This window comes from Hibiscus syriacus, unplaced genomic scaffold (assembly GCF_006381635.1).
Source record: "Hibiscus syriacus cultivar Baekdansim isolate YM2019G1 unplaced genomic scaffold, ASM638163v2 tig00110156_pilon, whole genome shotgun sequence".
NCBI classification, from domain to species: domain Eukaryota; kingdom Viridiplantae; phylum Streptophyta; class Magnoliopsida; order Malvales; family Malvaceae; genus Hibiscus; species Hibiscus syriacus.
This window is the reverse complement of record NW_024062606.1, coordinates 2,650,442-2,670,148: the sequence shown is the minus strand read 5'-3', so window position 1 is coordinate 2,670,148 and position 19,707 is coordinate 2,650,442. Positions and strand designations below refer to the sequence as shown.

The window sequence follows — 19,707 nt, the reverse complement described above, 5'->3', positions numbered from 1 at the left end:
AAAGCGCGTGTAAATCTAAAATCCCTGGAGCATGAGTTGCCTCTATCCCTTCTTTCATATCCAACCTTAAACCCCCAACAACAACAAGGTTCCCTCTTCTTTACATGCTTTGATGATAACAATGGCATCCCTTTCTTTCCCTCCTTTTCTCTCACTTTCCAGGTTGGTTCTTTCTTTCTTTCTATCCTCTTTTCATTTCGTTTTGCAACTGTTATCGTTCGCATTTCATGGGAGATTTCATACTTTCATTGCTATTTTTTGTTCCAAAGATATTTTCTTTTCGTCCTTTCTCGCGTGTTAGCTGAACACTCTTGTTTTTTTTTATGATTTCCTTGATGTGCTATTTAGTGCCGAATTGTGGAACTTGACGTTTCTTCTTTTTATCAGAACGTTGAATGAAATTTGAAGTGTTTTTCTTGATTTGCCTTAGAGTTAATTATTGGTATGTGTTAATTTGAATTTGATGTGTGTTTTTAGCCTTCTTATCTGGTGTTTGGGGCGTGGGAAAGTTGTTGTCGGTGGAATTTAATGTGGGAATGTATGGTAAATCACTGAGTTTACTCTGCAAGATTACAGATTAACTAGGGTTTTGTCGCAGATTGCTTGTAAATCAGAGGATGATTCTTTCTGTGTTTCGCTATGCAGATTTTTCAGTCTTTAATTCTTCTTTCTGATTATGCAGGTGGAAGTCGAATTCAATTTGTTTCCCGGTGCGTCCTCTGGATTTCCGCTTGCGGAACGAGTGCCGTCTCTCGGCCAAGAAAAATGCTGACATTTTATCTCAGAGGAACCTAGTGAAAATGGAGCAGTTGTCGAGAAGACGACTTCGAGAACTACTCGACGGACGGCAACACGAACTAGGAAGAAAGCAAAAGACGAACAGCTCGATGAAACTGGTTCTGATAACGAGGAAAGCACAACGTCTGCTTCAAGTGAAGATAAAAAGAAAACCTCCAGGAGGACTAGAAAGAAAGGTATTACCTTGGAATTTCATCAACGGCTTGCTTCATCGTACTTTTCTTAAGTTAATTATTACAAAATTGATTTTTTTATTATTCATAGTGGCATCAGCATCTACTACTACCAAGGAAACAAACCAGAGAAAAAGGTGAGGAGGAGGACAACGAAGAAGGATGATGATAAAGAAGTGCAACAAAGTGAATCTGAAATTAGTGAAATGGAGGAGTCGGCTCTAATGTCAAATGCGGGTGACGAGAGTGAGGAAGACCTTGAATTGAACATAGATGAAGGTGAAGATATTAGTTTTACCTACGGATGGCCTCCGCTTGTTTGTTGCTTCGGAGCTGCACAGCATGCTTTTGTTCCTTCCGGAAGACCAGCCAACAGACTTGTAGATTACGAAATTCATGAGAGAATGAAAGAAGCACGATGGGCACCTGAAAATTCGTTAGGCGCCCGGGAGTTGCGCTGGCAGTGTCGCTCTTGCTCTTGCTAAGCTGGGTGGTAAAGTTTCCTTCATGGGAAAGCTCGGGGATGATGACTATGGTCAGGCCATGCTATGCTACTTAAATGTGAACAACGTTCAAACACGATCGGTTCAAATTGATGGTAAAAGGCCAACAGCTATGTCACAGATGAAAATTAGCAAGAGAGGTCGCCTGAGAATGACTAATCTTAAATCATGTGCCGAGGATTCTCTTTCCAAGTCTGAGATCAATATCGACGTGCTTAAAGAGGTAATAGATTTCAGTAAATAAGCAAAAAGTAGTCAATGCAAATGTTTAAGGTTTATATTGTAAGAAAGCTGTATTAGTCCTAGAAGTTACAGACTTATTTAACAACCTCCTTGCAGGCGAAAATGTTCTACTTCAGCACACATTCTCTGCTCGATCGTAACATGAGATCAACTACGTTGAGAGCTATCAAGATTTCCAAGAACTTAGGAAGCGGTATTTTCTACGATGTAAACCTTCCACTGCCACTTTGGCGGTCCAATGAAGAGACGAAGATGTTCATACAAGAAGCATGGAACCTTGCTAATGTTATCGAGGTTACTAAGCAAGAACTGGAGTTTTTGTGTGGAATAAAGCCTACGGAAGAATTTGACACCAAGAACAATGCGAGCTCGAATTTGTCCATTATGATCATGAAGTGTGTGGCACCACTTTGGCATGAGAATCTCAAGACTTTGTTTGTAACAAATGGGACTTCCAAGATACACTATTACACTAAGGAGCAAAATGGTGCAGTGCATGGGATGGAGGATGCCCCCTTAACCCCCTTCTCGCAAGATATGTCGGCATCTGGAGATGGCATCGCTGCAGGTACGGACATGTGGATCTACCTATCTGCTTATGCTAACATGAAAGTGTGCATGATACTTTGGAACCTCTATTTTGGGGCTTTCTGAGCTCACCTTACAAATCTTACCTTTTCTATTCAAAACGTATTGTTTTTAGGGAGAAGCCCGAGAGTTGGTTCACAACCCAACCTGACTCGTGGGCCGTATTGCTAGAGCATAATCTGAAATTGTCCTCTCTAGTTACCCATTAGTCCCCCCTCAAAGTTTTGTCACACAGGTGCACCTGACAGATTCGAACCTGAAATATCACATACGAATGAGTGCACTCTATAGAAAGCATACCAATCGATCTACTACCCAAATAGGACAATTTTGACTTATGATCTCACGATGCGGCCCATCAGACTGGGTCAGGTTGTGGCAGTGAACTTGGTCAACTATTTATATTCCCAAAAGCATTTATATCTGAAACTTTAAATTCATGTCCGACACATTTGGATGATGGGAACATTTGGATGATGGGAATAGGGTTATAAATTCTTAAATATGAAGTCATGGTTATTTGATATTGTTCGAACTTCAGCTTACCATCTTTTTTTGGGACAAATTTTCAGCACTCCTGAGAATGTTAACGGTTCAGCCAGATCTGATTACTGATAAAGGATACTTGGAACACACTCTCAAGTATGCAATTGACTGTGGGGTCATAGACCAATGGATAGTTTCACGTACACGGGGCTTCCCTCCGAGGGAAGGTATTGAAGAAGAAGAGGAAGAAACAGAAGAAGACACAGTTCCTGATCCAAATGGCATAAGATCGATAACAGAAAGGGAATACCGCACAATAGTGGAAACCGCAGATATATCGGAATATGGCACTATGTTGGAATCGGTAAGAATATCATAGATGTAATACCGATTCGTATAGTTCATTTCATTTTATGCCTTCTGAATGTATCTTGTCAACTTAGAAGCCAAATTTTGAATGAATGAAAGAGCGCTTGATGTAAAAACTGAGCATGTTTTTCTATACTTGTTATTTGTGCTTGAACTCGAGTTCGATTGGTCACCCGCCAAATGTTCCCCGAACCAAAGGAATTAAAGGATATATGCACTTTAAAGCTTTGATTTATCAACTGCCAATCTAGCACTGTTTATTATCACTGATGATGGAAATGTATAAGAGAAATTTCCTTGTATATGATACAGGACCCCACATAATCTTTAAGAGCAAAAGGGTATAAGCAAAATAACATACAACAAAAAAAAAAGAAATGTAGCATTCGACTACCCTATAACCGGAGAATGGTTCGCAGTGTGTCGCATAGGTTTTGAATGGTTTGCTGCTCCTGAGTTGCCTGCAATTCTTGAAGTGGCATCTCCTCATAGCACCTGCAATGAATCCGAGACAAATGTGGTAAGAATGAACAAAATAAATGGTAGCTGATAATTCATAAAATTTACTAGTTCTTACATTTTGTGGTAAGCTAGAGCCTGTACCAGATTCATTAGAGTAGAACTTGAAGTGAGCCTTTGATAAACACTAGGAGGAAGTGGCACCTATAGAATGTTAAACTGGTAAACTATTCGCAAGCCGATATAGGAGAAGAATTGAGATAAGGAGGAGATAGTAAGTGACCTCATTTTGCGTTCTTCGACCCTTTCTCGGTTGTCCATCACCAGCAAAAAGTTCCTGCAGTGCTTCCACTGCCACGGTTCCAGTACTATCTTGCTTCATGCCTCCGAGGATATTGTCTGATAAAAGGGCAATTGGGGATATATCCGATGCCCTCAAGAATGGAATAGGTACTGTATTACCGGCTGCATATATAGAAAGAGCTGCAAAACAATTGACAAGACAACAAATCTCAGCTACAGTCACAACAGAAGGAATAATATGGGAATACATGAACCATTTGTAGTGATGGATAACAGGAATGCCCTCAGAATGGAATAGGTACTGTATACCGGCTGCATATATAGAAAAGAGCTGCAAAACAATTGACAAGACAACAAATCTCAGCTACAGTCACAACAGAAGGAATAATATGGGAATACATGAACCATTTGTAGATGGATAACAGGATGAAACCGAACAGAAAAAACCTCGACTGATATCAAGTAAAAACCACAAGTTCCTCAAGTTAAACTTTGAAAAGAAGGGCTGCAATTCTCAGAAGCACAACCATTGAAGATTCCTAATTTCATTCGAATTCCACTGAAATCAGTAAAGTTGTGACCTTACTTCCTCAGAGAGAATTAGATACCGCCCTTAATTGATTTACGTGGATATATATACAGAATGGGAATAACCTTATCTTGTAAAGCAAAGGCCTTTTTGTTTCTGACAGTTTCGTTCTTCAATGTGCGACTACTGATATCACTGCTATCTTTTGTCCCTGCCTGTGGAACACGGTCTGACCTCAGTTTCTGGTCACCAAGGGCCGATATTGAAGGAGAAGATCCTGAGGCATTATGTTTGATTCTTCCATGGTATTGTTGTTTGCTGAAGCACCCTTCTGTTATCCAACCTAGAAAACAGGCCCGAGGAATTGGATGCTTGAATTGACAAATAAGAACGACTTCACTGCTTCAGTGATATACACACGACTAATAAAATTATTCGCAAATAGAAGCAAGTACTGGAGCTTATTGAACTCGGAAGCGTATAGGAAGGGAAGTACTGTGATTCAGGTAACTGCCGAGCTGTGCCATTAATCAACTGCTTTCCAAGTGTTTCAAGAGTAGCTGAGCTTCTTCACCGCTGTGGGGTTCAGTTGCGAAAGTGACTTCCGAGATCCATCCTCACTGAACTATTACAGTGCCAAACTCCACTGTCCAACATAATATTATGATCAGAAAAAGAGAACAATCTAACCAACAAATTTTATCCAGAAACTAATAAAGAACAGTATAATTGTCTTAGTTTCAGTCTGCTCCATTTGAGATATCAACTAAAAAAGAAAACCTCAGAAGTTTTTTTTACATTATTAGATTTGACATGCAAAGGACTCCATACCTTCACCAGTCACATCCACACCATCTAATATCTGTTGCTTCTTCGAAGTGCCAGTCGCAGAAACCTCACTTGCAACTTGAAGACCCATTTTTTGAGGCCTTGATGGAACAGTTTCTCCATAATCATTCGGATCTGAACCTACCACTGGCTGCTCCAAGTTCAGAGCAGTCAGAACAAAAGAGATGCAAAACGCACACCATGGCACTAGTGAGTGTCTAACTCTGAAAATGAATGCTTGTCTGCAACTAGTTGATCATGTTTTTTAAAGAAAAGGAGATTGGCTGCATTTGGAGCAAGAATATACATACATCAAGTCCAGAAATGGCGGGAGCAAGAAATTGTTCTTGTTGAACCATTGCAGCCCTTATTTGCCTAGCCTTCTCAATCTTTGGCAACATTACAGAAGCTCCACATTTGCATTTCTCAATGAATTTGTGCTAAGTTTTAAAAGACGAGATGATTTCAGCAAGAAGTACACAAATAATAAATGAAAGCGCCAAAGGAAAAGGAAGTGGTTAAGAAATGTGTAAATAACTAAATAAGCATATTAAAACAATCCTTTCCACCCTAACTATTAAAAAATGCTTCATTTCAACTCTATGCAGTTTCTTACATGTAGTGACCATATTTAACTCCTGACAGTCATTTTAGCCTACAATAATAAAGAAACCAGAAACTTCCGTTATTGTTAGACAAATGTTACTACAAACTATATCTAGAATCTCCACTAATCATCATTCCTACGGCACACACAAGCATGCAAGATCACCTGATTTTACTTATAGATCAAGTCAATGATGATAATGACACTAGATTCAAATTTCCAGCCATTAATATAGAACTTCTACAAGTGCTCATATAAAGTGTTTAATCAAGCAATGTTATTATACAATAAAGAATGAAACATAAGTACAAGACCAAAAGAGCAAAAATCAACTAAGCATCTGAGTCTAACTGTATTATTAGTGCATAAAGGGGCCCAAACCAAAAAGATTAGATTTATGTACGTCTATTTTGGAGGAGGGGTAAACAACAGTAAAGCAAGAGCTGGAATATGCAGGGATCATAGGTAGATGGAGCCCCAGTAAAGGAATAGAAAACCCAGTCCCCTAAAGAAAACCTATGCATCCAGATATTTGCTTGTACAAAGACTTGGAAATGTGCAATGTGAAATAAACTTCTCACGAGCATTGTAAGGACCAATTAGGATTCTCAATTCTATGAAATCAAACAGCCATCATGTGGAAAATAAGAGTTTTGAACTACCCCTGAAGATAAAAAGTGCATTAAGCATTGAAGCTTTACATGTGACTCGATGGACATAGGGAAAACTTTATGTCATGAGCATGTGGATAAGGTTGTCCTTAGATGATTTAACACTTACAAACACAGACGACAAGTTTATAAGACAGATTTGAAATGCTTAATCTAAGACCGTGAAGGAAAACACCTTCACATTATGATATGTAGTAAATGCATATAAAGACAGATGAAAATTCCAAGTATGAATTCCTGTAATAGAGGTAGAAAAGGTTATATTACCATACCTTCAACATCTCGGATGCAGTATGGCGTAGACGTGGATCCTTTGTAAGGCTCTTAGCAACAAAATCATGAAAGACAAGAGACCTGCATGTCAAACCTACCTAAGTTAGAAAACAGAGAGATTTGATGTTTAATTAACTCGTACTCGAAAGCTGCTAGTAGCTTAACCATTTTTTCTTTGTCCTCAAGCATTGGAGCTGGCTCTCTCGATATCATAAAGATAACCTATTGCAAACACCAAGGATGTCATCTTCCAAAGATTGATTGAGAATAATACAATATGATAACATCATAAAAAACAAATTAAAAAAAGCATAGAGATCCAGAAACACTTAACAAATATTTTACATATCTACAATAGCCAATCACAGAAATGTCATCAATGGGAGTATATGCATCCCCTGCAAGTGCTCAAACACTCATTTTCAGCTGATATACCTACCACAGCAAACAAACCCCAAGTTCTCACATTTTATCCTGCACCCACATGCCCAATACCGGGAGTAGATGTCCTCAGAAAACAATAACAGGGTTTATTGCAATATGTGAAATTCATACTCACATTCTACAACCATTGTAGAAAGACACTAGTTTATGGCTCAGCCAACAGGTTTATGACAACACCAAATTCTGATACCGATAAATTGCTTTAATATGTACCACATCAGAGGACAAATCCCAGGGCACTAGTTTTTTGAAGAAATTCTATTTCATATCACTAATCATGCCTTTGTCAAGGAGAACTAATTCATACGGAGAGAGTTTATGGCAAGATGTATGTATGCTAATGCTTAAAACAAATTGAACTTTAAATGCTTTGTATCAGCACGCACTACTTACCCTCATTGGATGCACAGACGCTCTTGGAGGAAGCCCCTAAAAAATCAAAGAATCAATCAGATTCAATGATTGTTATCAATTCATTCACCTTCAATGTTTCTTCTCAAAAGTCATTCAACGTAGTGCTACAAGACAACTATTAATGGTGTCCCCTATTTTGCTCATAAAAGTTGTAACTTGACTTCTCAGTCCTAAAACTATGAACTAATAACAAAAATCTTTATTAAAAAATTACCCGGCAGGCTAATATATTCGATTCAAGTAACTCAACAAGTCTAAATGCCTTCTTTTAGAAGTGAAAAGAGAAGGAATAAGATGCATTGCCCATTAAAGCTTTTTCTGAGAGCTGCAAAGCCAGTGACAGAAATAATACGAATACCTCTGCCATTTCAATTGCAGATATACCAAGTGCCCACAAATCCACCTGGAAGTAAGATGTTTAAAACAAAAAAGTTAGACAAGTGACAACTTTACTGCTTCAAAGAAATTAAACCATTTTCCATCAGAATTAAATCAATAATTCATACTAACTCCATCAGAATTAAATCAATAATTCATACTAACATCATCCATACAATATTTACTAGCAAGAACTTTACATAAAAATTCTGATAAGGCAGAATCTTCCGATGGTTCTCAAGAAATTTGGGATTTTACAATATTTGCTTTTGGATTTTCCCAAATTTGTTTTACCATCTAAGTTACATCATGCAATTCCAAACTTTCAAACTTTTAGTCATTCTCATGCCTCTACAATTTAAATGCCCCAAACATATTAAACCAGTGGAAGAAAGCATGCCGTGATCTTTTCATTACAAAGCCCCATTCTCCAAATGCTAAGATCTCCAACTTTAAGTGTCATACTTCAGGATTGTACTACATATCTTGATAGGAAGGTAATCTATATTTTCTGTTTCCCAATATAATCAAGCTGTTTTCACAGAAAACATTAATGATACTATATCAACTGATCCTAGGAGCCATAGAAACTATTAGTTTCCTTTCTTGCTGCTTAAAAATTGATAGTTCTAATAAAAGTTTATGCAATTTCCAACCAGCAGATCTGGCAATGGATCAAGAAACATCAATGTCAACATGCAAGCAAATAATTCATTCCCAATTCTATCAAAGGAAAAGAGAGAGAGGGCTAAGCATTAAACGTAAAACCTTAAAGAAGACCAAACCATGCAGCTCAATGAATAAGATACCTTTCCATCATAACGACTTTCCTGAATAACTTCTGGAGCCATCCAATGTGGAGTGCCTATAAACTGGAAACAAAATAAGAAGAGTCACTCACACTTCCAGTAGTGAGAACAATAAATCATCAAATCAAGATATCAATAATACAAATATTAATCCAGCCAAAATATGGTGAGGCCTGTTATGTATAAACTGTTGTTTTATACACCATAAGGTTTCCATAATAAAGAAAGTTACGGAAATTTTGGTATGCCTGTTATGCATAATCTGTTGTTTCATGCTTTTAACATGATATCTAAAGATCTAACCTTTAAAATTATTAATTCAGTTTATCACTTTGACAATGATAAGAAAGTGTAGGATGATTTTGATTTCAGTTAAGTCTTTTCTGAACATATGCTAGCTTAGATAAACCAAAGAATGCCCGAAAGAAGTGAAACATTAGCAAACATTGTGAACTAGACAGAGAACTACATACTGTATTGCGCTTTGACATGGTCCTTGTAAGCTGTGCTGCTACCCCAAAATCACCTGTTCAGTGATCAAAATAACAACATATTTGCAGATCAACAAGTTGTCAAAGAGGGGGAAAAGGTAAAACATTAAGCCCAGATGGGAACAGTTTTCCCATAAACCATTCCCCTCAACTTTGTCTCAGATTTTCTTGACCATCTTCAAGGCATCTGAAGTCAATACTCATGTCTTCTAAGGCCTATCATTCAAATTCAATTAAAAAGTGGACTGTTCTCAAGGGCCCCATATGTTTATCACATTTGTATGCCTAAGATTATGCTCGATATTCAATTAGAAAGAAAAGCACTATCATTTCAATCTTTCTATAAATTAAAAGCATCATCCAAATTAATAAAAGCAATGTCTTCGGCATATTAATCATAGGTCAAACTGATAATCTCTAGGAAAAGGATATTAATGCATTTCTGTTGTTTCTACTGAATTTTCTTATGTACAAAGAAGGATAGCAGGTAAAATGTGTTTCTAGGCACCTTCTTTGCTATGGAAGAACATATAGAAACTTCTTTATCATGCAAAGTGTGCAGTTGTCGAGAAAATAGTTACTAATCATATCAAGGACAACAAAAAAGAATTTTAACTTCCTAATTTCCCATTGATTTCAATTTGAAAGAAAAAAAAAGTTACACAGTGTACTCACCCAATTTGACCTCTCCTTGTTCAGTTAACAAGATATTACCACCTTTGATATCTCTATGAACTTTGAAAATCGAGTGCAAATATTCAAGGCCCTGCATGAGAAAAAAAATGAAAGAGATGATATTAAATTAGAAAGTTGATACAAATTAGAGAATGCATCAACATCATTGTGGAGTATTATTTAATTCCAAACTAAATAGACTTAATAATACCTTTAAAGCTTCCCTACATATATATGCTATCTGATACTCCTCTAAAGGCTCCACAGTAACATGAATTAAATCACAACACTTCCACCTCCACAGATTCCATTACTATCTGCCCAAAAATGAAATAAGTTATCCAAAAAAACACAAATATCAGGAAAAATGCAAATGCAACACAGATAAAATTAAATCAATACAATCTAGAAACTGAACTCAACTCAAACAATCAAGAAATAAAATCTAGTTGGAGAAAAATGCTTATTGCACTAACCCAAAGATATTCGTCCCCTTGATAGCTCCCAAGGTACCGAACAACATTTGGATGACTACATTGCTGCAACATCTCAATTTCACCACGAATTTCTTCATACCCTTGTTCCTAAAAATAAACAAACTTAATAGCATATTCACAGTGGATTATCCAGCCAGTATTACAGAGTACACCAAATATAAAAAAGAAAACCATACATACCCCTTCCGATAAAGATAGAACTTTAATGGCAACAAGCTCAGAAGTTTTTATATCTCTAGCCTTGTAAACAGCCCCATAAGAACCTTTCCCTGCCACCAAAATTCCAATATCAGTTAACATTTGCACTTGCCCTAAAATAAAGAATTGCCGGTCATTGAAACACAAAGTCACACTTCACTTGGCATTTCCATGATAATCATATGAGCATGAGGATAATCATCACTCAATTGTCTTAAACTAGTACAATTAAAAACTTACCCAGCTCGTTGAGCAACTCATATTTAGTGGAAGGATCTTCTCTAGTAACGCTGTCTGGAATCGAACTCAAGGAAGCCTTACTATTTTGCAAGAACCGATTCTCTTCCTCATCGTCGATCACCACAAACGTCCCAAAACCTTCCCGTCTTCATCCTCCTCCTCCTCCTCCTCCTTTCATCAGCAACGTCAAGTCCATCTCTCTATCCCCATCGGACTCGCCACGGGCGCTTGCGGTGGTTTAAACGAATACGACGCTTGACCGCGAGTGTTACGTCCGCGATCGGAATTTCACGATCACGGTTCCAAAATCTCCCGCATCGTCACCGTCGACGACGTCGAAGTCGGTAGGACCGCCGCCAAAGTCTTTAGGGAGACGTCTGAAGAGAGGAGGGAGGGAGGGGTCGTCTTCATCTTCTTCGTCGCCGTCCTTGTAAATCATTGTGGCGTAAAGGTCCGACTCACGAGGACCTTGCGGTTTAGGTTTGGATCTGCCGGAACCGGAGTCGGATTCAGATTCGGATCCAGAGTGGACAACGAAAGTCGAGTAAATGTCAGATTTCGCCGGAGCTTTACGGCTCCGACGAGTGCTGGGCGGGTAATTCATGACTGTTCCCTTCCACTCTCGCTGACAGTAAAGCTCGTGAAAAGACAACGAAGCTTAGAGCAGTAAACGCATAATCGCCAAATAGCCGTTGTGCGCTGAATAAACAAAGACCGTAATTTCCCTTAAACTGTAAAATTGGCGGGCCTCGCCACTTCAATGCACTCACTAAAAGCGGCAAATTTGGCCCATTACTGCATACGGACTTTTTATTTAGCTCAATCACCTTATTTAAGCAATGTTCGAAATTTATTATATATATATATGTAATTGTAACTGTTCGAATCTAAATTTTTTAGGGAGAATAATTCCCCTTTCATCACTAAAATCATATATATAATTTTTTAACATTCTATATCGTCTCGTAAGTCTATTGAGTGGTCTTCGTAGTTAAAGAGTGTTTACATGATATATGCGTATTGTTAAATAATTTACTGTGATTATAAAATAATATCACTTTAAAAGATTTAACTAATTGACAATTAACACTTAAACACCTCTATAAATATTGTTATCGAACCAAAGATTTTTAAAGATTACAACCTTTATACACTTTTACATTGCAAGTATTAGTTGTATATAAAATTAAAAATGTATTTGATATATTTTTTAAAAATTATTTTTTATTGACAAGTGAAGACACATATAATTGCATAAAAAATGTATTATCATAGTAATTTTACATGTGAGTTTCGTGTAATTATAAATATTTCTCATTTTGCATGTTAAATTTGTAATACAAATATAAACACAACCACAATCTACGTAAAGTTATATTTAAAAGATAAATTACGTATTTAATATCTAAATCTGATTTAGTATATAGATTTTTAAATCATATCTAACATTTAATTTTTTTTTATTTTAGTACTATGGCGTTGAAAATTTAACGTATTAAGTACTTAAATTATTAATTTAAGTCCATTTTAATATCTAAACTTTTAAAAAAAATCAAAACTTAACGATAAGTTTTTAACAATGTGCTAAAATGAAACAAAAACTAAACGTTAAGTATAATTATGATCCTAAAACTTTTGTATGTTATATACATATTCATTCCTAAACTATGATCCTAATTCTAAATTAGTCCTTAAAATTTTAAGCAATCCAATAACTAAACTTTTCATTTTTTCGATTATAGCACTGAATTCTATTTTCTACTTCAATTATGTCACTGTACCGTTAGTGATTTAACGACGAAATGGTATAATTAAAACAAAATATAATTAAAAGAATTAAAAATTTAATTATATGAACGAGTCCACTAGTTGGTGTTAAACTGTGAGTAAATAATTAGAGTAATTTGGACTGGCTTACTGTTTCCTTACTGTCAAGAAACGGGTGCTAAAAACTTGGAAGATAATCTGGTAATAATATATATTTAATGCTTGACGGAATCTTAAGTTGATTTGACTTTAAATTATTATTTTTTAAATATTTATATTATTTAAATATAATTAATTAGTTAAATTAAAAGACATTATCTCACGTCATAATTATAAAACCATGTTCAAAGACTGTTCGAAATTTTATAAAATACTTTATTTTCCTGAAAAAATCGATTCAAACCTTAATAATTAATGTTGTATTTAATTAATATAATGATCTCTTTTGAGTTTTTTTACAATTATATGTGCGATGAAGTCTTAAGATTTATGCAATGATTAATAAATTGATTTTGATGATGGTACTTTCTCCCCATATTTTATTTTCTTTCTATCCATGTTAATTAAAGTTATTTTATATACGAACCAAGCGATATTAATAATTAAAAACATTGACGTTATCTCGTAGGATCCCAGATTTGAAAACCGTATATGTTAGAGATATAAATGTTCATTATTAAATGGTTAAGAGTCATTGAACATATATTATCTTATATATACCCCAAATTTAACACAAAGAATTAAAATTGTTTTTTTTAAATTGAAACTTTAGGTACTAAAATAGACCAAAACTAATAATTTAGGTACTACACACATTAAATTATAGATACTAAAATAAAATAAAAACTAAACATTAACTATGGTTTTAAAAAAATTAAAAGTTTATATATTAAAACGAACAAAAACTGATAATTTAAGTATTAAATATATCATTTACCCTTTTTAATTTGCGATTAGATATTTATCATTATCATCTATAATTAAACAAAGCATTTCATCTACAACGCATAAACAACGATGGCCAAAACTTGGACCAAATTCTTTTACTGCCAAGGTTTCAACAAATATTTTAAAGCCTTTACAAGCTATTCTTCAAGCAACAACAATGGCGGAAACTAGCTAAACAGAGAGAGACATCGTTACAAACAATCAAAACTCGCAAAAAGTTAGCCCTGTTAAGACCTGAAGAAAGCTTTACCAGCATGTTCATGGATCTGCATCTAAAAAATCTAACAACTCTCATTGCTTCAACTGAGGTATCGGAATGCGGAACTCGGATTAACGTTACATAAAAAGATTAATAACTGCGTCTCGAGTGTGTAGGTAGGCGAAAGCTCTTCCCTTCCAGTTCAAAGGGTCTCCTTCATCAACTTCCAGATTTGAAGTCCTTGGAAGGGAGACAAGATTTCTATAAATACCGAGCTTATGCTTTCCGAATTCCACCGTCAAAATGGTTTCGTTATGGTCACTCATCGGCCATCGCAAAAGCAAACAATAGATATCTACTTCGAATGCGGATCCACAAGCATTTTGCTGTAGCATTACAGAAACAAAATCAGAGAATTACTAGATGTCAAAGAATCAAGAGACTAGGTGCATGGCAAGTTTCAAACATTTAAGGAGTCCCATACTTATAATATTGAACATGAAAAACAAAGGATTTTTCCACCATTTAAGCTAAATAGCAAAAAGACTATTCTAAATCTTTAAAACATTAAGCAGGCACATATAGAAATTGCATATATTTATGTTACTCAGACTAGAGTACGAGTGATGGATATTTGTATGTATTCAACAGTGTATGTTTCAATTCCCCCAAAGACTTTCATGTCTTTGAATGATCATATCATCGAATATATGTCCGGATATGCGTCGAACATTGGAGTTAGATTATTTGAAGAGAAATGAAGAATCTGAAAAATGAAGGATTAAACCATTCTATTAAATTGGCAAATATTCAGCACAAGTTTACCAGTTCCAATGCAAAAAAGTGTAATGAAATCGATATAGAGCTTCAACAACATGATAAAACAATTAAGCAATGAAGTAAATTACCTGAAAGTACTCATACTAGTCCTGCTTGGCATAATAGTGGGGAGCTAATTCTGTCAACCAAAATCCATCAATTATTGTTATATTGCGGATGTACTTGTTCGTAGTTTTGACAAACTCGTTGAAAATAATGCAGTCAGCTTTCGTTCGGAATAACACAGACGATGGGTGGATCTGCACCACCTCACGACTAGCCAAAGCCCTGCCATTTGGTAAAGTAAATGTGAGGGAATTATCATACAGACCTATTGCATACCTAAACAAACAATAAAGGCTGATCTAATACAAATGAAAGTGAATTAAAAGGAAGGTGAGACCAAGTAGAAGAGATAACGATGAATGCTATAAAAAATAATCAGTGTATTTTTACCTGTATGTTCCATCAGGCTGCTTCAAAGCCGCATTGAGGAAAAAGGCAGCGGCAAGGCATCTGCGGAACTGAAGTGTGTCATCTCCACAAGACGAAATGAAAAGGCCCATTTGTTCAACATGTTGGCGGATTTGACTGCAATGAAGCACCTAACAGACTTAGCTATGCATACTTGCATGTTGCCAAGATAAAACAGCATAATAACTAATTTCTAATTACCAATTCATTACCAAAGACCTTGTTTAACAGAAGGGTGTATTTTGTGTGGAGAAAGAGAAAGTTCAACAAACTAAATATAGGTGTGAGTGTGAGTGCAAACAACCTGTGGATGTCACGGGCATGTCGCAAAGAACGGCTATTGATGAAGTTTTCCTTGCACCACTTTCTAAGAATTTTTTCAGGCTTTTCTTTGCCAACCTCGGACTTTCTCTTCTCCAATAACTCAATAGATGTTCGATAGACATTAATCAAGGTGAGATGGTCTCCCTCAGAACTAGCAAAACATTTCTTCGCAGTTCTTGCCTGTCCAAAAAAGAAAAGCATTTTACGTATTTTCATCATTAATTGGAAGAAAAGAACATAGAACTAAGCAAACATCCAAGCCCACATGCATGACAATGATAGAATTTGTAGTACACTATCGTACCTCATCCAACTTTTCCCGTGGCTCATAAAAGATAGATTCTACAGAAAGCATTGCAACAGCAATTAACATTTCATCTAGGCACTTGAACTGGCTAGCTAGGATGAGAGCTTTAGAATAAACAGGATCTAAAGGGAGCCGAGCCATTTGACGACCAACAGGATCCGATAGTTTGAGTTCATCACTTAAAGCACCTAGCAAAATCAGCTCCTCCAATGATTTTTTAATAGATGCCCTGTTCAAATGTGAAAAAGTGTCATTCACCATAATACACCAAATAATAAAAGGGAAAATAAGCAGCCATGAAAGAAAAAAAGTCCACTTTGTCCAAATCTGTTGAATGTTAATCAGTGATCAAAACCAATAGATCTAATGTTATATGATCAGTGAATGATAGTAATATAAAGCAAAAGAGATCTACACATTAGCTGAAATTTACTTCTGCAGAGGTTCACCTTGAGGGTTTCTCTATGAAATCAAACCCAAATATATCGTCGACACCCAGGGCCTTGAGCTGCAAAATGACATTTGAGAGGTTGCACCGCTTAATTTCAGGCTTGGTTGAATCCTCAAGCTTTTCATACTCTCTCTCTGGGTAGAGACGGAAACACTTCCCAGGTCCTTCACGCCCAGCACGTCCACTACAGAAACAAAGAATTCATATTTTTAAAAAAACATTATGTTAACCATCTTGTTCGCAAAGTACCTTCAATTATAACCATACGAAAGAAAACAGAATAATTGAAACACGAAGAAATTTGAAATGATGTTAGAAAAAGAAAAATAAATTAGAACAACACAGTTCAAAACAAACAAACAAAAAAAGCAACAAACACTCCCTTAACCCTGTTGAAAACCACTCAAGACGATATCAACAAAAAGTTAAATGTAAATAATAAAAAAATCGTTTATTGTTCACCCCCTACCTTCTCTGGGTTGCTTGTGCTTTTGAGGTGGGAACAATAATCAACGATTCCATCCCTTTGACCGGATCATAAGAACGTGCTTTTACAACTCCAGGATCTATGACATACTTAATTCCAGGTATTGTAACTGATGTCTCAGCAATATTAGTTGCTAGTATGACCTAAACAGAAAAATGAATTGAAACGCTTAAGGTAAAATTGCATCATATTGTAATTTGTAAACATACAAGCAGTCAAATCTAAAAGTATGCTCAACATATATTGCATTCGCAGAAATATATGCACTTGCTGCCCTATTCTCATTTTGGTAATAAGAATAATCCGATAAAAATGAATTTAGTAATGCAAACACATTACACCGCAAAAAGTCTCATTTTGGCAACGTTGAACAGTGTGTATTTCCCACCTTAATTACTATATATGATGATCACCAGTTTCTACACATTATTAAATGAATTTATAAAGCTACCTTTCGGAACCCTGCAGGAGCAGGTGCAAAAACTCGCATTTGCTGTTCTGAAGGAAGGGATGAGAATATAGTAAACGTTTTCATATTCCGCTTCTCTTCAGGTAATAGTTGTAAATTCTCGTGGATTTGTTTTTCAACAGACTCAATCTCTTCTTGCCCAGTCAAAAATACAAGAATGTCACCAGAAACCTCCGCTGAATGAATCTAATAAAGTGAAGATAGGTACATATCAAGATCCATACTATTTATATTTTAAAAAAATATTCCAATGCTTTCAGGATGCTTTTTCTCGGAAAAAGGTGAGGACATAGATTCCCAACAAATTATATACACAATCAGTCAGAACAAATTCAGAATAAATGCATGAACATTGATGGATGATTAAAATTGATAACCATAAAAGAATAACAAAAACCATCATTCAGATTGAACCTTGAACCCCAGGCCCAGAACCAATTCAAAGATGCAATAACATTGAAAAGATTAACTAAAGAGCACTGCCAACAAACCTGGAATATGGTGACAATAGTGGAATCCAAATAATCAGTCTGGGGTTCAACAGTATAGAATACATCCACCGGAAACTGTCGTCCTAGAACACGAACAGCTTTCGCACCACCAAAGTATTCAGAGAAAATACGTGCATCCAAGCTGGCAGACATGATGATTAATTTCAAGGGTGACAATTTTCTCCCCTGGCATTGCTTTAAAACACCGATGCAGGGATTGGTGTTTTCTTTCTCCACGATTGTGCCATTGCTTGCTCTCTTATGACCAACACTAGTGTGGTCTTTTATATATTTGGACCTCACATTTTGTACCTCTTTAAGCAAACCCAACAATACATCAGTGTGGACAGTTCTCTCATGAGCTTCATCAACAATTACCACAGAATACCTAGAGAGATACGGATCCAATAATGCTTCCCTGAAAGAGCATAAAAACAAATAAAAAAACGACTAAACATCAGCTCCCACATAACTAAACAATCCAAAATCCAGTTCGAAGAATACTTAATTCACCATATGATTAACACTTTCATCAGCACATTCTAAAACCATATAAAACCAAGATGTCATTAGCAAAGTAAACTATTATTTTTAAAACAAAATAAAAAGGATTACCTAAGAAGTAATCCATCAGTCATATACTTTATCCTTGTTGAGCTAGAAGTTACATCCTCAAACCTAATCGAATATCCGACTTTCTGTCCCAACTCAACACCGCATTCTTCAGCTACCCTTTTCGCAACGGTTACAGCAGCAACACGCCTCGGCTGTGTTATCCCAATAGCTTTCCCATCACGGCAGAATCCAGAATCGAACAAAAACTGAGGTATCTCTACATAGAAACATAACAGCCAATGCAAATATATCAAAAGAATCAAAACATTACCAATTGAAATTAAAAATAAAACCCCAAAAATAGTATTACTCACGAGTTGTTTTCCCACTTCCAGTTTCACCAACAATGATCAAGACATCTTGTTTTTTAACCTCTTCAACAAGTCTTCTCTCAACTACAACAAGAAGGAATAACCTTTGTTTAAATAGAAACATAAACGTGATAATGATTTAATCTAAGGATTATCAGTCTAACAAACCCGAAGCAATAGGAAGCGATTTCCGGTGCTCCAAAATCTTTTCTTTCCTAAAAATTGAAAGTAATTATGAGATTAAGAATACAATTTTGGAAGGATAAAGAACTAAATAAGAAAAAACAAAGAGTGAAGAATGGACCTGGAAAAGAAACTGGGTTTGTTGTTGTTGTTTCTGTTGTTCTTAAAAGAGATGCTGCCGTTGGGTACTTGGGATTCCGCCATCGATGGCATCTTTGCCGTAAGAGAACCAATCTTGAAACTCAAAACCCTCTTCTACTTGGAACAAAGATAGTCTGGACGACGCCGTTTGCTATTTAAAAGATGTTTGAGAACTTTGTTTTGTAGAGACTTGAATGAAATTAGAAAATATTTAATTATTTACATATAATATAAAAGAAGCTTTAAAATCATATTATTATCGATTTATACAAATTTAATATTTAAAAAAACAATTATAAGGTTATTGATGTTAGAAAATAACAAAAGGCTAAAGAGAAAAAATATAAAAAATATATTTTTTATTAATTATTTTTATATTTTATTATTTAATCATTTACTTTTTACAAACAATATTTTGATAACAATATTAAATAATTAAATCTTAAATATTTTATAAACATTTCTCATAAATATCTTTTCATAAAAGGTTTTTTAAAATAATGTTAACCTTCTATAGTTTTTATAATCATATTTCTATACTTTCATTTAAAATATTTTATACTCATATAACTATTAACATATAAATAGTTATATTTATAAAAAAAATCAATATATTTATTTACTTGTATCAAATTTTGTTTTGATATGGCATAATTTTTTCTTCAAAATTTAATGTTAAATTTTGAATACAAAATTAAACTAAAAGTTTAAGTATTAAACGCATAATTTGCCCTTAAAACTATCC

General features: G+C 35.4%; 1 protein-coding gene and 2 pseudogenes across 1 annotated transcript; 1 reads left to right on the top strand and 2 right to left on the bottom strand.

Moving 5' to 3' along the window:
• The first annotated feature begins 41 nt into the window (after positions 1-41).
• On the top strand, positions 42-3,245 carry LOC120216051 (annotated as a pseudogene).
• Positions 3,246-3,419: 174 nt separating this feature from the next.
• LOC120215797 lies at positions 3,420-11,662 on the bottom strand (annotated as a pseudogene).
• Positions 11,663-13,814: 2,152 nt separating this feature from the next.
• LOC120216049 (pre-mRNA-splicing factor ATP-dependent RNA helicase DEAH10-like) lies at positions 13,815-19,087 on the bottom strand. Its single transcript, XM_039213566.1, has 13 exons — positions 18,943-19,087; positions 18,807-18,853; positions 18,642-18,722; positions 18,328-18,544; positions 17,713-18,130; positions 17,204-17,407; positions 16,735-16,895; positions 16,264-16,449; positions 15,812-16,043; positions 15,488-15,687; positions 15,166-15,300; positions 14,799-14,997; positions 13,815-14,276 (listed from the first exon to the last, which is right to left on the bottom strand). The coding sequence occupies exons 1-12, from the start codon at positions 19,032-19,034 to the stop codon at positions 14,814-14,816; spliced, it is 2,157 nt and encodes a 718-aa protein (XP_039069497.1). The 5' UTR covers positions 19,035-19,087; the 3' UTR covers positions 13,815-14,276; positions 14,799-14,813.
• Positions 19,088-19,707: the final 620 nt, after the last annotated feature.

Excerpts from the sequence above, each read along its gene's own strand:
- LOC120216049 (XM_039213566.1), bottom strand. The coding sequence starts at position 19,034 with ATGCCATCGATGGCGGAATCCCAAGTACCCAACGGCAGCATCTCTTTT. Across the intron at positions 17,408-17,712 it reads CTATTGTCACCATATTCCAG|ATTCATTCAGCGGAGGTTTC; the intron begins GTTTGTTGGCAG and ends TCACTTTATTAG. Across the intron at positions 16,044-16,263 it reads TTCATAGAGAAACCCTCAAG|GGCATCTATTAAAAAATCAT; the intron begins GTGAACCTCTGC and ends ACATTTGAACAG.